At 34.8% G+C, this 20,314-nt stretch overlaps 1 protein-coding gene across 6 annotated transcripts in view; it reads left to right on the top strand.

Moving 5' to 3' along the window:
- Positions 1-20,314, top strand: part of Cep83 (centrosomal protein 83) — a 110,607-nt gene that overhangs the window by 20,759 nt on the left and 69,534 nt on the right. For 5 of the 6 annotated variants that reach the window (XR_012450952.1, XM_074084131.1, XM_074084127.1 and 2 more), the window contains exons 2-5: positions 5,567-5,836; positions 6,540-6,690; positions 18,161-18,253; positions 20,069-20,200. Coding sequence is in view for 5 of the 6 variants with exons in the window: in XM_074084131.1 (XP_073940232.1) it covers positions 5,667-5,836; positions 6,540-6,690; positions 18,161-18,253; positions 20,069-20,200 (546 nt within the window). In the remaining variant the exon portion in view is untranslated. Of the gene's footprint in view, positions 1-5,213; positions 5,291-5,566; positions 5,837-6,539; positions 6,691-18,160; positions 18,254-20,068; positions 20,201-20,314 lie in introns of all 6 variants that reach the window. The other variant, XM_074084128.1, reaches the window with a different exon arrangement.

Here is a 20,314-nt window from a genome sequence, read left to right as displayed (position 1 = left end):
CCTATTTTTGATGGTAGTGGGGTTTAAACTCAGACCTCATGCTTGCTAAGCAAGCGCTCTACTACTTGAGCCATACCCCCAGCCCTTTTTTTGCTTTTAGTTATTTTTTGGATAGGGTCTTTTTTTTTTTTCGCTCAGGGTTGGCCTCAAACTGCAGTTCTCCTACCTATGTCTCCCATGTAGCTGGTATTACAGACATGAGTCACAATGCCTGACTTATTGGTTGAGATGGGGGGGTCTTGCTAACTTTTTGCCCAGGCTGGCTTTCAACCTCAGTTTCTGCCTGTTGAGTAGCCGGAATTACAGGCGTGCACCTTCATGTCCGGCCTTGTTTTGGGGTTTCTATTTCTTTCTTTCTGTGGTTTCAGAATTCTCAACCTTGCTTAATATTTCCATGAGCAAATATCAAAACATTTCTTTTAGAATATCCAGACTTTTGTATGTCTGTTGTTACTTGATGTTAATTCGTATTGTTTTATCTTCTCATGGACCTGATTATTTTTTATTTTCGTACACACTTACATATATTTACATATATATGCATACTTTTTTTAGTGCTGGCTATTAAACTTTGGGTCTTGTGCATGCCAGACAAATGCTGTACTGCTGAACTACCTGCCAGATCATTAAAAACTGTTTTTTTTTTTTAATAGCAATTTGAGGCCTAGTCAAATATCTTTCCTCTGAATTGCCCTTATTCCTAAGAGGTAGTCCTTAAAGTCTCTACTAAAAATAAAGGATGCTCACCAGGGTGGTTCTACTCCTTGCTGAAGTAGTCTGTCTTTGAATTTGAAGGCTGTCAGAAGGCATTCAATCTCCCAGTTACTGCTCTGGCCTGGTAGGTGCCTCCAGGGGAAGTGGTCCCAAATGCCAGTCTCATCTTCCTGTATCTCTATCCTTGCCTGAAACCCTCTCAGTAAATATTTACTGTCTAGTTAATTTTCCACTACCTTCAAGGTGATGTTTAAAATATGTATCTGGCTTTTTTTTTTTGTCCTCACCAAGAGGCGTGATCCAAGTTACCTAATCCTCCATTGTTGGAAATAGAAAACTGTCTCTAGAGTTCTTGGTAGAAAGGATTGGTAGTCCATTTTCCTTAGTATTTAAGTTAATTTAGTTAAGGTTCTGCTTTCATGGGAAAATCCCATATAATTGGTATAAGAAGCGGTTCTTTGTAACCCTTAATATGTGATGGTAGAACTGCTTGTGAAGGCCAGAGAAAGGATTGTGTTTATGAGGCCTGTTTGTTTATGACACTGGATATTTGGAGGACTACTGTAACTACTTTCTTAGATTATCATTGATAAATATGAAACTGGAGAACTGAATATATCATATGTAGTTTATTTTGCATAATATTACATATCAGTTACAAAATTCATTCTGACCATGATAAGATTTGCACAAATAGACAAATGGTTTCTGTGATTCTTAAATCCCATAGAGGAGGAAGTTCCGGAAAAGGATATTGGCAAATGCAACCCAGGGGCTCATAATTTGAGTTAGAAAGTTCTTTCAGTATCTAATACATTATATTTAAGCCTATTCATATTCAGTCATCCTAGAAATAGAAAACAGTTAATGGGTCATAGTATGGTTTCATTACAGTGTAGGATTCAGCAAAGGTGATTTGTGTATTTGTTCAGTAGGTAGTGAGTAGGCCCTATTGGCAGGATATTCTTGATATCTGGTAGGAAATGAGACTAAACAAGGTAGATTGGAGCTGATTGTGTAACACCTTAATAAGTTGGAATGTTTTGACTTTGTCTTGTATAGGAGCTTTTGAGTGAGAGTGAGAAGTCACATTTAAAAAAAAATTTATCTGGTAATAACTTTGTGAGCTGGCCAAGAGAGAAAAAATATTGGAAGCAGGGGTAGGAAAAGCTCTAATAATTTTCTATTTAGAGGTGGTAAAAGCCTGACTTTTTATGGTGAGTAGGAATGAAGAGAATGGGTAGGTTTTAAAGGAATGGTATTGATGTTTATAAATAGGAACTTGAGAGAGAGACCAGAGAAGGCTTTGAGGTTCTTAGTATGGATGAATGGCATTATGATACTGGTATTAATTCTGGAAGCTGGAAAGTCAAAATGTTGAAAACAAAGATGAGGGGCTGGAGGTGTGGCTCAAACAGTAACGCTCCTGCTGTTCAAGTGTGAAGTCCTGAGTTCAAACCCTGATCACCCCCACCTCCGAAAAACCAGAACAAAACCCTAGGATGATGAATTTGTTTTAAGATAATTTGAATATAGGTTGATGATAGACCTGTTTAATATAATGACAGATAAGGGGCTAGAAAATGAGAACTGAATTATTTTAGGAATGTGCTGATTTGATTATCTAAACAATTTTTTGTATTTTTTTAAAAGAAAATTTAACAATAAGGTATATGTTGTCCTGTGGTTGGGACTACATATTGCTTCTCCAGAATTTATACTACTTATAGTTTATTTTTTGACTCTAGGCATATGTAAACATATCTGTGTAATATATTATTCATTTTGCAAGGGGAGTGGACTTACTTTATCCTTTCTGGTTTATATTAGAGAGTTTACTCATGGATGTTTAGCCTAGTTCTGATTTTTTCACTTTTTATTAAAGATGATGTTATGTAGTTATGTTTGGATATATGATAAACATTTTTGGTGGAATAAATTCCTATAATTGGGTAAGGGAATAAGCAGATTTATTGTTTTAATATGAATAACTTTCCAAAAAGAGTAGTATTGAGTTTTATGTGCAAATTATCAATGTGATTGTTTTTTTTTTCAAATTCAGATTTGAATTTGGGGCCTTGTGCTTGCTAGGCAAGTGCTCTTATCACTTGAGCCGTAATCCCAGTTCTACAATGTGATTTTTTTTTTTTAGGAGAAAGTATATCATGTACTTTGAGTGTGGTATCTGTTAGTAGTGTATAATAAGCTAGCTTTATTAGTTACCCAGATTAACATACAAAAAGGCAGTGAAATTGTAGTTGTTGTCTCTGAACTGGAAAAATTCTCTTAGCTTGGGAAAATATAAAATCTGTCTTAGTCCTTTTGGGAGGTCATAACCAGATACTGTAGAGTAGGTGGCTTAAAGAACAGAAATATGTTTCTCACAGTTCTGAAGGCTATGAAGTCTAAGATCAGGATACCAGCAAATTGGTGTCTGGTGAGGCACCACTTCTGGGTTGCAGACAGTTGTTTTGTATCTTCACATGGTAAAGAGGGCAAGCTCTAGTTTCTTGCTCTTAGGGACACTAACTCTGTTATGGGGGCTCTACCCTCTAGACACCATCAGAGGCCCTAGCTCCTGATAACCATCCTGTCGGGGCCTTAGGGCTTTAACATTTGAATTTTAGGGAGGACTATGTATGTGTGCAATTCATAAGAACTAGAATTGAAGATGAGGTTGGTGTTTGAGAAAGGGATATTTTGAAATTGGCTAAAGTTCTGGAGAGTACTTCTAGTAGATTTCAGTGCCAAAAGGGAAAGAAAGCATTCTAATTTTACTTTCCAGAAATATTCAGGTCTTACTAAATTTCATTTCCAAAGGGACTAATTCTCATTTTAAAGTGGGAATCAATGGGAAAATTTACTTCACTGTATACTTAACTGAATGAAAAAAAAATTCAGTTCTGAAATCTTCTTTTACTGTAGTAGAATTTAAAGGGTAATTTTTTACTATCCTAAATAAAAACCCGTGCTTCAGGCTTTCAGCAAATTAAAACCAAAACCATATAATACTTTTTGTTGCTGTTATTGAAAAGTATGAGATAGGTTTATTGTATGTTTCTATCTTAGAAGTTAATTTGAGTCAAGGAGCAGAATGAAAAGTACATGGCAGTTTTATGATCCAGTTCTTAATTCTGTTGTAAATTTTCTTATTGTGCTGGGGTACATTGTAGAATTTACAGAGTTCTTACAATGTATCAAATATATCATACTTGAATTTACCCCCTCCATTATTCTCCTTTAACTCCCCTCCTCCCATTCTTGGAATAGTTTCAACAGGTCTCATTTTTCCATCTACATTCAGGTATACACAGTATTTGCACCATGTTCACCCTCCTACACCCTTTCCTCACATCATCCCCCTCCCACTGGTACCAGCCCCTAAGACAGGACCTGTTCTGCCCTCCTGATTTCCAGTTTTGTGAAAGAAAAAGATTTTTCTTTACTTAAGGTAGCTAGCTATACAGGCAGTTTCCTTGTGACATTTCCATGTATATATGTATTATAATCCACATTAGTTCATCTCCTCTATTTTTCTTCTACTTTAGTCCTCTTCTTATGGGAATATGGACCTAATACAAATATAACAATATTATGAAAAAGCTTACACTAAGGGGAAGTCACTAGGAGAGGGGGAGGGTAAAAGAAGGAAATTAAGGTGAATATCATTAATGTACTCTCTATACAAGAATGAATTTTTAAACCTGTAAACGTATATCTTAACAGATATTTTGCCCTCTGTACTTACAGATGTTGAATCCTAGTGCATGTTTAAAATGAGAGTAAGGAATGAAGTTTCCTTGAAGGACTTTCCTCTTCCTTAGAGTATAATTTCACAGGAAGCCAAAGCAATCCCAAGTTTAGCTTAAAGGTCTTCTTATGTAATATGTAGACATTTTTCATTTATCAGAGATGATATATTTCAAGCAAGACTGGTTAATTTAATGAATGCTTTGCATAGGCCAAAGATCTTCTTATAAGAGAATGTAGTTAATGATACCCTATGACTAAGCAAGAATGCTATGAGTGGGGATATAGCGGTAAAAATAGAGAAGATACCCATCTGTCTATCTGTGTCTATAGTTATGGTGGTCTAGAGAAAGGTAAGGGATGTTAAAGGCAATAGAACTGTTTTTGTTAAGATGTTTGTTTTTATAATGTCATGTTTTCATAATTTTTTGCTTCTAGAAGCAATAAACATTTAGTTAACATAATATGGGGTCAGTGCTTTGAGGGATGGGTGAGGTAATTTAGTTTCCTGTTCTTAGCTCCTATGTGCATAACACATAGGAGGTGATCAATATTTATGTGTTGATTGATTCCTCATCTGCATCTGCCACCTGAGTGCAGTTTGCCTTATGTCAGATAAAAGACCTTTCATAGCATTAATCACTGTAGCATTAATCACAGACTTAGTAGTTCCCGAAGGTCATCTTTGTGAAGACTGTGATTCTCTTTATCCACTTAGCAAGTTTCAAATGCCTTTTCCTTTGATTTAGGAGTATGCATTTGACCAGTCCACCCTTGAAGTTTCACACAGTAGCTTCAGAAAACGTGCCTGGTTTATGAATCCAAGGTAACTAAACTGGAAAACTCTAGACTTATCATGTAGTAAGGTTAGTACTAGAAGATGTGATTGATGGTCGTAGCATCTCTGCATGGTAGTAAAGAAAAAATCTGAAGCTATGATTACTACCTTCGTTCTTGCATTTTGTTTTATGAACAATTAGAAATTAAAAACAGGACTTTGTAATAAAAATGCTGAGGAGAATAATAAATGATTAAAAATTTCGGTAACACCAAAAGAAACTTCAGTTTACTGTTCATTAATTATGTGTATTTTTCTATGCAGGTATAATTTGGCATCCTGAGAGTCTGCCTTAGCAAGAAAGACGTGGGAAATAATCCTGAAAAGAAAACTGAAACAATAAGAAAGACACAACTTATTTTTTATGGTTGTCAGCTTCCTTACAAATATGGACACTTTTCCCAACATTTTTCCACCTGGTGGAGACAGTATGTTAAATGCTGAATCTGAACTGCAGCAAGTGTTAATTGATGAAAGGGTACGATGTGAACATCATAAAACGAATTATCAGACTCTGAAAATTGAACATACAAGGTAATTGCTTAAATTTAAAAACAAGGCAAGAGGTTGGGTGATTTAAAGAGTTATTGGATCTGTCTTGACTGTTTGCTCTAAAACATACTAGAACTGTTACTTTGCAGTAATTCATTTAACACTTTTCTTCTTTTTTAAGTTGTACTGGAGTTTGAAATCAGGACCTTGAGTTTACTAGGCAGGCAGCTTATTATTTGAGCCACGCCTTTAGGTATTTTTCAAATAGACTCTGGCATATATTCCCTGCTGGCCTGACTGTGATCCTATTTTCACTTTGTCGTAGCTGGGATGACAGACTCATGCCACCATGCCCAGCTTTTTCATTGTTTGAGATGGTCTCTTTTTGCTTGAGTTTGGCATCAACCCAGAATCCTCCCAATTAGCACTTTTAATACATTAAATTTTTTGCTTTAAAATTACTTTGTCTATTAAATCAAGTAGATTGTGAATTTATAAGGTCTTATATTAAAAATGGCAAGGTATATAATATTAAATATATTCAAGTGGCTAAGTGTGTTTTTTCCCTTAAAGTAAAATATCATTTAGGAACTACTGTGCTAATAATTAAATGGAATTTTCTAGAGAAAAGATATTTACAAGTTTAATGGAATTTCTAATGTTAGTCTTGTTTTTCTGTAATATTGCAATTAGAAAGCAAAGGATACACTTAAAATTAAATTTTTCTTTTTTAAAAAAAAATTAGGTTGCAGGAGGAGTACAAAAAATCACAAAATGAACTTAAACAACTGTTAAATGAAAGGCAAAGTAACCAGGAAAACTTCCAGTTGCTATTGGAAGACATAAGAAGGGACTTAGTAGAAAAAACTAAAGACTTGGAAGAAGCGAAATTGCAGGTGAGAAAATATGTTTGAGTTTGTATAAAAATAGTCAGATGGCTAGTACAAATAAGTAGCTTTGATAAATATGTTGAATTCTTTCTGTATGCTTACTGATTATTTTACTGTATTTCTAGTTGATATAATCAAATCTTTTGTATATTTTAGAACATTTGCTATCATGTAAGGTGGGCATGTAACCACTTTATGTAAATTGATATTATATTACCTACTCTGAAATATTTCACCATTCAGAATAGTAAAGGAAAAGGCCAGTTTGAATTGATTAAAATTCAAGATTAAAGAATTTTAAAAAAATGTTCTAATACTGGTATATGTATTGCCACTTAAACTATTAGAAAAGGTTGATAGCTATTTTTTAAGGAGCTTCTTGAAGGAGACTGAAACCAATATGAACACATACTTTATGTGCACATTGTAAATGAGTTTCTAAAGCAAAAGTCAGTTGCTATGAAAGAGGTAAACTGCTGTTTCTTTAGATGCCTTTCAGTGTTCATTTGCTGAAAAGTAGAGAAAGGCTAAACTTCAGCTTGTCAAATTTTATATAAATTTCAAATTTCTTTTTTTTTTTCTGGTACTGGGATTTGAACTCAGGGCCTACACCTTGAGCCGCTCCACCATCCTTTTTTGTGTTAGCTATTTTTAAGATAGGGTCTTGTGGAATTAATTGCCCGGGGCTGGCTTCAAACCGCGATCCTCCTTATCTGTGCCTCCTGAGTAGCTAGGATCACAGGCTTGAGTCACTGGCGCCCGGCTTGCTTCGTATTAATGAATAATGTTTTTAATGTTCCTTTGTACTCTCAGTAGCATCAGATACAGAATGTGCTTAGTGCAAATAATAAGGTATTTAAGTCTAAGTTCATAGAGTAAGAAGGCATTTTTCAAGTTATGTAGTTAGGCATGTCACGTAACTTACAGATTTCCTTTGACTGGCAGCCTGAGAAGCTTGTCACGTACATATCTTCCTGAAGTCTTTCATTGTTCTAAGCCTGTGTTGGAACTTCCACTATGCTTATTGTTTCATCCCTCGGTAGATTTTAGACATTTAAGCAAATGAGAAAACTTAAGAACTATTACTTGTAGAGGGAAATGTAAACTTAATCTTATAGAATCAGTGGATTAATTTGTTTTATAAAAATTGAGAGGACTATATGAATGGAAGCAGTGCTAAACCAGAGGCATTTGAGACGTTCTTTAGGCATTTAATTTTTCTTATCTCTTGAGAGTAACATCTAAACATGTTTAATTGTTCCAAGCACATACAGAAATAAGCTTAAGAAGTCTGAAATGGCTGTGTTAGTATCAGATAAAATAGATTTTCAAAACAGAGTTTATCACTAATTGTAAAAGGAGATTGTTAATGAAAAAGGATCAATTTATCAAGAAGATGATGACCTTCAACAAGTGACCTACTCTCTATGCCTTAGGTTTCTCATGTGGTAAAGATCACAGTGTTTCTACCTAACTGGTTGTTGTGAGAACTAGTGATCACATGCACATTTTTACACTTGTACCTTGCATATAGTAGATGCTCATAAATGATGTCATCTTATTTCTACTTGAATGCAGGCTCCATAAGGGCAGGTACTTGTTTTCAGTGTGACTGCAGTGTTTAGGACAGTGCCTAGAAAATACATATTTGTTGAATGAACAAATAAATGGAATAAATAATGAAATTGATTTTGATATGCTATCTTTATATAATATAATATTGGACTCACTGTTTCATACATGCCTAGAGCCTCAGGATCTTAGTGATGATAGCCGTCTAGTTTTCTTTCATAGCTCTTTGGGGTTGAGTTGTGCCCAGAAGGATATGTTGAAGTTCTAACTCCTAGGGCCTCAGAATGTGATTATATTCGGAAGTAGGGTCATTTCAGATATAATTAGCTGTTGATGAAGTCATATTGGAATATGGTGAACCTTTAGCTTAATATGACTGGTGTTCTTACATGAGAAGAAATGAGACATGTAGAAAGACACAAGAGCTTCCAGGGAATGCTGTGATGTGTGGAGGCAGCTGCTTGCCAGCGTACCTCCTAAGAAGTGGCAAGGAAGGATCTTCTAGGTTTCAAAGGGAGAAAGGCCTTGCCTAGTACCTTGATGTCAGACTTTGAGCTTCCAGAACTCTGTGAGACAATAAATTTTTTCTTGGTTTTAGTCACTTAGTTTTTCTAGTTTTCTTCTGGCAGCCTGAGAAAACTAATACACTGTCCATCATTTTCAACCCAAGACTCTTCATTTGCTGTCTTCAGTGCTAGAGAATTTAGTTAAATTTTTTTCTTTGTTTTGAGAAGGGACCTAAAGAGGTGGGGCAGGGGGGCCTTGAGGATCACTGTGTTGCCCTAGCTGAACTTGAACTAGATTTCATTCTGCCTCCACCTCCAGAGTAGCCAGGATTATAGGTGTGAACCACCACACCTGGCTATCTAGTGAACTTTTAAAAGTAACACATTTCCATTTATGGATTGGAGTATGTTAAATATTTTCTCTGTTATATTGAGATGAAATAACATCTACCCTTTTTCCTCTGTGTTCTTACACTGTTTCTAAAAGAACTTTGGATGTTCCTGCGTGTTATAACCTCCCAAATGTTCACTGACAAATGTATTATATATAGTAAAGTTTTTGGGTTTTGATATAAACATATCTGGTTTCCGATATTTTTTTGGTGGTGCTGGGGTTTGAACTCAGGCCCTTGTGCTTACAAGGCAGGTGCTCTGCCACTTGAGCCACTTTGCCAGCCCTTCTATCTGAAATTTATCTGGCAAGAAATGTGCTAAAGAAACATCATGTATACACAAAGCAATTTAGCTGTTTGCTTAATGGATGGTTGCAATTTGTACAAATTGTAAGTTAAGAAAACTTCAGTAAATTTAACAGTAAGATCAAATATTTCAGTGGAGGTTTATGAAAGATGCTTATTTTTAAAGTACAAAAGACATTTGCGTAAGGAATATTTTTGCATCAATACTGAGTGAGTAGGAATAATAGTATGCTAGCTCATAGGATTATTATAAAGATATAATGAGATCTTGCATAGACAGTGTTAGTATAATACTTTGACATACTAGTGAACAGTTCACATTAGCTATTATTATTACAGATCGAGAATTCCTTATCAGAAGTGCTTGGAACCAGAAGTGTTCAGATTTTGGAGTTCATTGATTGAGCATACCTAATCTGAAAATCTGAAATCTGGGGCTGGATGTGATTGTGCATGCCTATAATCTCAGCTATTTGGAGGCAGAGATGGGGAAGATTGAGGTTCAAGGCCAGCCTGGGCAAAAAATGAGGTATTTCCCATCTCTGCAAACAAGTTGGATATGATTGTGTGCACCACTTGTTTTAGCATCTTGAGGTATAGGTGTGACGATCATGAGGCCCTTGGCAAAAATATGAGACCCTATCTGAAAAATAACTGAAGCAAGAAAGGGCTGCGGGCATGCTTTGAGTGGTAGAGTACCTGTCTACCCAAGTGTGAGGCCCTGAGTTCAAACCCTAATACCACCACATAAGTAAGTAAGTAAGTAAATAAGTAAATAAATGAAAATTTGAAATCCAATATGCTCTAAAGTATGAAGCTTTCTCAGCATCATGATACTCAAAAGTTTTGGATATTTGAGCATTTCAGATTTCAGATTATTTAATTGGTTTTAACCTAATAAAAAATGTGTCTGATCAAATAAACCCTTTAAAAGTCTCTAGGAATAAGAAATAAGCAGCAAAGAAGCTCTTGACCTTGAAGAAGCAAACTACCATGTGAAGTCAGCCATGTGACAGATTGATGGACAGTTTGTAAGAGCTGAAGGCCTCAGTCCTAATGTAAAGAACTGAATTCTGCTAACAACCAGTAAGCTAGGAAAAGTTGCAGATGAGATTAATGTTTTAGGTGCGTTCCTATGACATTGAACAGAGAACATAGCTAAACTGTGCTCCGTATCCTAACCCATAGATTCTATGAGATAATAAATGTGTATTGTTTTAAGCTTCTAAATGTAGGCCATTATGTTACTTAGATTCTGGTACTTGAAAGTAGGCCACAAATATCTAAAGTGGTGGAGCAGTTTTGGAACTGGAAAGTGAAGAGATAGAAAGAATGTTGAGGATCATGTAAAGTCTAAAGCACTTTCGGAAGGTCTAAGTCATCTTCATCAGATGACGAGTCATTACCTAGACTCTTAAGGATGCTGTCACTGAAGGTTTAGAAGGAAGTAAGGAGTGTTATTGGAAGCTGGAAGAAAAGATTTACTTGTTATATAGTACAGAAAGCTTAGTGAAGTATCTTGCAGTTATGTAGAAAGCAGAATTTGTTAAGTGAGGAACCTGGTTATATAGCTAATGAGATTTACAAGTATGACAGTGAAAGTGCCACCTGTTTTCTTCTTGCTATTTATATTAAAATGTGAGACAGAAGAGATAAATTGAAGGAAGAACTATTAAACAAAATGGATGCGGACTGGATAATTTTGAAAGTTCTCTAACTCTTCAAATGATAAAAATGTTAAACACCAGAAATGCCTATCAAAATTGTAGTATAAAGGACTGAATATGTGACTATGATCTTCTCTTAAAACTTTAATCAAAAAAAAAAAAAAAAACCAAAACAAGATAGTCATGGAAAGGGAAGTTTTCAAGAGATTGTGTACTTCAGAGATCTATTTACTCAAGCCAGTAGGATGCTTGAGAGTATTGTCCCTCAGCTATTTCAGCCAAAGCCCAAGATATAGGCAGGATTATCTCAAAAAAAAAGTCAGCATATGTGGCTTTGTCTAATAGAGTGAAACCCATGGAAACACCCACAAGAGCCACAAAGATTTTGAGAAATTTATTTCAGCAGAAACGCTGCTGAATTGGACTGAAATAAACTAAGCAAGTACAAAATAATAGATGCTTTTGGACCTACAGAAACTACTGACAGGAAGAAGGCTGATAAAAGTACTGAGATGTAAATATCTACTACCTTTTATGAAAAAGGAAGGATGACTCAGAGGGCACAGCCAAGAGCCCAGAAAATTGAGCCAAAAGCCACAGTTACCAGGCATTGAAATTTAATCAAGGGGGAAGCCAACACTTGTCCACTAGATTTCAGAACTGTTTTGGACCAGTGACTTCTTACTTACTTCCCTTATGGAGTGAAATATCTGTAACTGCTATCCACCTTTCTCCTTATTGTTGGGAGGTTTGGGATCAGATCATTTGGAAGGGATAGATAGAGGGAGAGCACCAGATTTTTAGATTAAGGACGTTCAACCTGTATATTGTTATTATGAAACATGGGCGAACCTTATTATTTTTTTTAAATAATGAGAGGTCATTGATACATTTTTTGATAAAATTTAAAAAAATTATTAAGAAAATGTGATATCTATACACAATGGAATTTTATGCAGCCATGAAGAAGAATGAAATGTTATCATTCGCTGGTAAATGGATGGAATTGGAGAACATCATTCTGAGTGAGGTTAGCCTGGCCCAAAAGACCAAATATCGTATGTTCTCTCTCATATGTGGACATTAGATCAAGGGCAAACACAACAAGGGGATTGGACTTTGAGCACATGATAAAAGGAAGAGCACACAAGGGAGGGGTGAGGGTAGGTAAGACACCTAAAAAACTAGCTAGCATTTGTTGCCCTCAACGCAGAGAAACTAAAGCAGATACCTTAAAAGCAACTGAGGCCAATAGGAAAAGGAGACCAGGAACTAGAGGAAAGGTTAGATCAAAAAGAATTAACCTAGAAGGTAACACACACGCACAGGAAATTAAAGTGAGCCAACTCCCTGTATAGCTATCCTTATCTCAACCAGGAACACTGTTCCTTCCTATTATTGCCTATACTCTCTCTTCAACAAAATTAGAGATAAGGGCAAAATAGTTTATGCTGGGTATTGAGGGGGTGGGGGAAGAGGGAAGGGGTGGAGTAGGTGGTACGGGAGGGGGTGGAGGCAAGGGGGAGAAATGACCCAAGCATTGTATGTACATATGAATAATAAAACAATTAAAAAATTGCCAATTTTTGTGCTAGGCAATAATTTGTATTTTATTTTGGCTGCTAGAAAGATCATGTCAAAAATTATTACCTAGTGTCACTAATTAATTAAGTGACACTATTGGCACGATATTTGTTCTCGAGGATTTTCTTGAAAAAGATTGGCCTATTTTAATTATTGAGACTAAGTATAACATTTACAGTACATACAACTACAGATGTAGAAGACACAGGCAATTGTAATGCATCTTTAACTTTTAGAACATGCCCTATTGATAATATAAAAAAATCAATTATGTGAGCTTAATTAAAAATTATTTTGTGCATCTGGATTATTCATTGATCTGATGTTCTAAATAGTTGAGTTTGATACCAAAGTATGCCTGTAGATCTTTAATTTATTAATTTTTAGTTTTACTTTTAGTGTTTTAGTTGTACTTGTTTTTGAACTTTAGAGCGTTGTGTTTGCTAGGCAGGTGCTCTACCATTTGTGCCATGCCTCTAGCTCTTTTTGCTTTAGTTATTCTTTGGGTGGAGTCTTGTGTTTTTGCCTTGGACCACGATCCTCCTACCTAAGGCAGGGCCTCCTGCACGGTTGTGACCACAGATGTGTACCAACCACACTCAGCTTACTGAGACGGAGTGTTACTAACTTTTGGCCTGATGTGGCTTCACACTGTGATCCTCCCAATAATCTCCAGAGTAGCTGAGATTATACTCACACCTGGCCTTGATTTTTATTTAATTTTTAGTTTTTGCTCAGGACTTATGGAAGCAATAATTTATTGTCAGCTTATAGACATTAAGTTTACTTTAATATTTAAAAAAACAGATTGTATATATACTTTAATATTTTAAAACAACAGATTGTATATTTTCTGCCATTTATTCTAGCAATTTATGCCTTTTAGTTGGTTTGTTTAGGCCTTTTTCCATTTACTGTGGTTATTGATGTAGTTAGATTTGAAACTACCATCTCACTATTTGCTTTGTTTGGTCCATGTATTCTTTGTCTCCCTTTTCATTTTTCCTTAGTCTTTTTTGATGGTTTTATGACTCCAGTTTATCCCCTTTGTTGGCTTATTAGCTTAGTTCTTTGTGTTACTTTGAATATTGTGGTGGGCTTTATCATCTACATCTTTTACTTTAGGATTTAAATTTCTCTCTGCACACCCCAGCCATAAATTCCACACTAGATGATCATTATTATGTTTAAGATGTTAGAAGAATCTTGTACATTTACTCATGTAGTTAACAGTTTCCAGTTTCAGTGCTCGCCCATATTTCTATTTCCAGCTGGTTCTTTTTGAATTTTCCTCTGCCTAATGACTTCTTTTGACATTTCTTATAGCATGAGTTTGCTGGTCAGAAATTTTTTTTCAGCGTTCATATGTCTGAAAATGTTTTTATAAAGATATTTTCACTGAATATTAAATTCCTAGTTGACAGTTTTTCCTCAGTACCTTAAAGATGTTGCTCTATGGTCTCATCTGTGTTGTTTCATGTAAGAAATGGGGCGTCATCCTTATATTTGTTTTGTGTATGCAGTATGGCTTTTTTTCTTGGCTACTTGTAATATTTCCTTTTTTGCTGGCTTTGAGCAATTTGACACATCTTTGCAGTTTTCTTCATGTTTCTGGTGCTTTGGATTTATAGAGCTTCATAGATGTGTGTGTAGTTTTTATCAAACAGAAAGTTTTGGGGCATTATGGTAGGGTTTTTTTTCCCTCCTCTTTTATCTCTTTTGAAGATTCCATTTACACTCTAATATTAGCCACTTAAAGTTCTCCCATAGCTTACTGAGGTTTTGTCTGTTAACTTACTTTTCATCCTTTTTTCCTCTGTGTTATATTTTAGATAATTTCTGTGACTACGTTTCCAAGTTCATTGATATTTTTTCTGCAGTGTCTGATCTGAAATTAGTCCTATGCAGTGTGTTTTTTTCTCAGAAATTGCAGTTTTCATATCTAGAGGTTCAGTTTTGGTCTTTTTATATCTTTATTTCTACTAACATGTTTAGTCTTTCCTCTAGGTTTTTGAACATTTGGGAGTTAGTTATGGTAGCTTTATAATAACTGCTTTAATGTTTTCCCCAGCTAATTCTAACATTTGTATTGACTCTTGGGAGTGTTTTAGGTTGATTTTTTTTTTTAAACCCTCTTATTTAGCATAGGTAGCATTTTCCTGCATCTTTTCATGTGTGGTAAATTTTTATTGGATTCTAGACATTGTGAATTTTTCCTTGTTGAATGCTAGATATTTTTGTATTCCTATAAATATTCTTGAGTTTCATTCTGTGACACAGTCAGGTTACTTAGAAACATTTTCATCTCTCTGGGCTTCGATTTTTAGATTTGTTAAATGAGAGCAGTGTAGCATTTGGTAGTGCTAATGATTTCCTACTGCTGAGGCAGGACACACCTGATTACCCACTTCTCTGTGAAATGAGGTTTTTCATTCTGGCTTTTAGAAATAAATTGCTTGTTTGAGCTTTGGGTACTCATCCCTCTAACTTTCAGATGGTTCTTTTCTTGGCCTTAGGTAGTTTCCTTAACACATGTGCTAATTAACCAGTACGCTGCAGAATAAATCAAGACCTTTTGCAGATCTTCATTATTGTTTTTCTGTGTGCTCTACTCTCTGCTACCTTGTCTCATGGCTAACCACTCTGGTCTCCTCTCAGTTCTGTCTTCTCAAGTCAAGGAGTTCATTAGAAGACTCTGCTTGGGTAGCCCTTCTGGTACCAAATCCTGGACCCTGTCAAATCTCACCTTTCTTTTCCCTCTGTTGGGAATCTGTTTTTTGCTTTCTTGTATCTACTGTGTCTTCCTGTATCTTGAAAACCATTGTTTAATTTTTGTCAGTATATTGTGTCTCATATTTGATCTTAGCTAAAAGTGGAGGCCCTTTTATTTTTAATTAGCTTTCAATTATGGAAATCTCAAATATATACAGAAATACAGAGAGTGGTGTAATGCATCCTCATGCATTCATCATCCAGCATTGATAATTATTGTCTCTGAGCCTGTCTTGTTTCTACCTCTCCTTTCAGTCGTTGTGAATTAATTTAAATGGAATTGTATTATTTCAGTCCTATTTATGTAGTCTGTGTCTCTATTACATACCAAGGCTACCCTTCTTTTAAAAGAAAAACCATTTCCTTTACCATATTAAAGTGCTTAGGCCATAATATCTTTTAATAGTTAAGATTTCATTAATTTTCCAATTTTGCTTGCTTATTTTATTGTTTGATTTTAAGTCTACTTGTTTGAAATAGGATCTCATGAATTTCTTCCTTTTAATTACCATATCTTCTTAGTTGGATTCTTACTGTCACCCAGAGTTGACCATAAACCAGATTATGACATGAGCTTTCTGTCTGGTTCTCTAACCTGTTTATTGCCTCCCTTCCCATAGCTACCACTTTCTCACCAAGCTTTTGTTTCATCTTGAAGATGAAATACAGATATAGTAGTGTCATTTTTTAAACTTAAAATCTTCAGTGAGTAAGCAGTGCACAGAAAAATGTGTATAATATGCCCTTCTTATTTGGTTTGGTTTTGGTGTTGGTTTTTTTGAGATGCGGTCTTATTGTGTGGTCCAGGCTGACTTCCAACTCACAATCCCCCTGAATGCTGGGATTATAGGTATGACCACCATACCTAGCTAATATGCCTTTCTTGATGTAAAAAATAAAACCTGGTTTATATGAACACAAACACACACACATACCATATATATAATATGCTTGAATAACTATAGATTGTCTTAGAAGTATGTGTGAGAAATTACTAAAAATAATGATTGCTTCTATAGAGGGAAGCTGTATGACTAAAGTGAGAAGACTTAAGTTTTGTATTTTGTTTGAATTATTGATGTAGTTGCATTAATTTCAAATATAATAATTTTAATGTAAATACTTTTGAATACTGAATACATTATAGAAGTCTAACCTAGTTATTCAGGAACCATCTACTCTTTGGCTTCAGCTTTTTTCTCTTTTATTCTCAGCTAGTTTTTAGCCCTTCTGAACTAGTCAATATGGTGTTGGTTGTCCTAGTGTCTATAGATTCCTACTAGCATTAATGTGGAATCGCCCAGGGTTTTAACTTTCCTCTAGTGTTTAGTGTGGTCCCATACAAAATGTCTTTAACTCACCTTTAAGTGTCACTTTTCTCCCATATTCCTGCCACCACATTAAAATTAATATTTTATCTGTTGTTTGGGTTTGAGTTTGTACCTAAGCTTTTGCTTTCCCATTCCTTGACTTTTCTCTTTGTCTTTACCTGTTGGTATGCTTTTACTGCATGTGTGAGTTATTTTTCATGCCAGAGATTAACTCCTCATGGAAAGTTAGGTGCTTCTTGTGAGTCTGTGACCTTTAAAAAAATGTTAAACTCTTTATATGCCTCAGTCTGACTGACTTGTGGGATTGTTGAAGGGATTAGCTAAATTAACGCATAGAAGATGCTTAGAACAGTATGGTATATAGATTGTAGTACTTTACACAATGCTTTATATTTAGTAAACTTTCAGTAAAATGTAGTATTTTGGATATCATACAGAATATTGATGAATAAATTAATTAAACTGAACATTCTTATTTTCATAGAAATTCTTATAAACTAGATTCTTTTTACAACCAATTATTTGTTCATTTGTTGATTCATTGATACATGAAGTAAGAATTGAGTGGTTCCTGTGTGTTAGGCAGTGGTAGAAGGTGTTAAGAAAACAATGAGTGAATAAAGACAAACTGTGTCTGCCCATACATAAACACTTAATTATTAATATATGAGCTCTATAAGAGAGTAATGACAGGGAGGAGCTGAAATTAGTTTTGGTGGTTACATTTTGATTCTTCATATAAGTGTGTACAATTCTCCTTGGTATAACAAATCATTACACCTTTATTTTGTTTGTTTTAGAAAATAACTAGGCCATCAGGCATTATGTCCAACATGATAAGGTTATCATAGCTAAAAACATAATCAAGCTTAGATCTTAATTATGCTGAGGTCTGGGAGTGTGACTCAAGTAGTAGAGTGCCTGCTTACGAAGCATGAGGCTCCCAATTCAAACCCCAGTTCCAAAAGAAAAAATCACACTAGTAATTAATGATTGTCTTTATTTTCATTAATGGAATTTTTAACATCTCTGAAAGCTTGAAGTTGAGATTCTTAAAATATTGCTTGAAATGATGGGTTCTATTTATATTACTTTTAGTATAATTAGGTATATTGTAAAAATTATTCTCTGAATTAGGCTATGAAACTTGGAGGTTTTTGTTGCTTTTGTTTTCTGAGGCAGGGTCTTGCTATGTAGCCTAGACTGTCCTCAAATTTATGGTCCTCCAGCCTCCTGAGTGCTGGAATTGCAGGTATCTGTAACTAGACCTGGCACATTCGGAAAATACTTGATTTTAGTATTTGTGATTTCATATTTCAAATTGTTTGTATTTCTCTACATGTTAGCTAATAACTCCACAAAGAATGGAATTATTAAGAGCTGAAATTCGACAAGAATTAGAAACTCCAATGCAAGAACGTTTTCGGAATCTGGATGAAGTAAGTAATTATGTAGAACAGCTATGCATTTAGCCTTATGTAACTATAAAAGTCTTGATGAAAAGCATCCTTCCTTTACTGGAAAGCTCTGCAGTGGCTTCCCTTTTTAACCCAGAGTCCTTAGAGTGGACTGTAAGACTTCACAGGATGGGACTCCATTACGTCTCTGACCTCTTTTTCTCCATCCTCGTTAGTCTCTTGATGTTTCTTTTGACACTCAAGAAATGATATAGTTCAGGGGCCTTTGCTTTAACTTTATTTCTGCCTTAAATATTCTTCCTCCTGGTATCTCTGGACTAACTTTTTAATGCCTTACAAATCTTTGCCTAAAACGTTAATTTCTCATTGAGCCCTGCTTTGGTCTCTAGCCTCTACTCCCATTTCCCCATTTAATAGTTCAACCTGCTTTTTCCATCACTGCTTAAACCTTTACATCCCACTTACCTTGTAGTTTTAATTTTTTTCTCTAGTATATCGTTTTCTAATTGCTAGTTTATCTACTGTGTTTATTTTCTGTTTTAGCACTTCTAGAGTAGAAGTTTGCATGAGGGGAAGAACCTTCCCTGTTTTGTTCACTGTTATATTCCAAGTTCCTAGGACATTTCTTAGACATACAGTAAATGTTCTGTTAATATTTGTTGAATGAAAAAGTGAATTTCATGCTATATCAGAAAGAAAATATTTGTTAGTTTTTCTTCAGGTTAACACCAGTCTTCTTTTATGAAGCATTGGTTCATATGAATAAATGTTAAATAAAGGGAAAGGGAAAGACTGCAGAGAAGTATATTAGGTACTGTGCTAAATAGACACTTACTTTTTCAAAGAAATATTCCAGACCTTCCACATGCAAGTTATTGTTGTCCCCTTCAGAATGGATCCCTTTGGGAAGTTGTAGTCTACTGGTACTGTCATTGCACAAAACACGCATGTAATCCTTTTATAATGGTTTATGACTTGATACTATGATCTTTCAAACATTATTACTCCTGGTGGTAAAGTGTTGTGATTTGTGAGTAGATTTGATTTTTGGAAATAAAATCACTCAGACCTTTGATTAAGTAAAAGCAGGCTTTTAAAAATCAAAGTATATCTCTGGTAACATCATAAAACATACTTTCTTTTTTTGTAAACTAAAGCAAGAAATAGTCAGCTAAAGATTACTAAGCTTAGTAATCTTAGTACTTAGTTTTTAAGTACTTGTTAAAATAGTCTCCTGCATCCTTCTGCTCCATTGCCTGTTTCTTGTTGATTATTTAAAATGCTAGCAGCCGTTGGAGGTTGTTAGGACACAATTCCCTAGGGAATTCGGGTGAGCCAGGGAGATGGCACTACTTATATTCTTCAGGTTTATAAGTAGAACTATCATGTGATTGAACTTCATATTACTATACTAAATAAAATAATCTTTTATCTACTTGAACTCATTCTGTCTGACATTTAGGGGGTATTTTAGTCTTCATTATGCTTTTAAAAATCTAGCTATATTTTGAAAGGTGCATTCCAAAATATTATTTATTAAGTCTAGAGGTAAAATCTTTTGAAATGCTATACATGTTTATTATAGTGAGAATCAGTGAAGAAATAACATTAATTGAATGGTAATTTGCTTTAGTGGTACCTTCTCAGGAGTACTAATTTTGTGTATAGGGTACTTAGGGTACAAATTTCATTTGTATTTCTGTTAAATTTATTTTTTACTTTTATAATGACCCTCAAAATGTTATAACTAAAAATTACATTTTCAAAAGTGAATATTTGGAGTGAATACAAATTCCATTTATATTTGTCAGAAATTGCAATCTCCTTTTAATTTAGGAAGTGGAAAAGTATAGAGCAGAATATAATAAACTTCGCTATGAGCATACATTTCTGAAGTCAGAATTTGAACACCAGAAAGAAGAGTTTGCACGTATTTCAGAAGAAGAAAAACTGAAGCATGAATCAGAGGTAAGTGATTAGTTATACTAGTTTATTCACATTGTTCTAGTGGTAAAATTTTATGGTAATATGTTTATAATTTTATGATTATATAGTTTTGTAAATCTCAAATTTGAGTTGATT

The sequence above is a fragment of the Castor canadensis genome, chromosome 8 (genome assembly GCF_047511655.1).
Source record: "Castor canadensis chromosome 8, mCasCan1.hap1v2, whole genome shotgun sequence".
In the NCBI taxonomy this organism is placed as follows: domain Eukaryota; kingdom Metazoa; phylum Chordata; class Mammalia; order Rodentia; family Castoridae; genus Castor; species Castor canadensis.
Note: the sequence above shows the minus strand (reverse complement) of the source record. Positions and strands in the feature narration are given on the sequence as shown.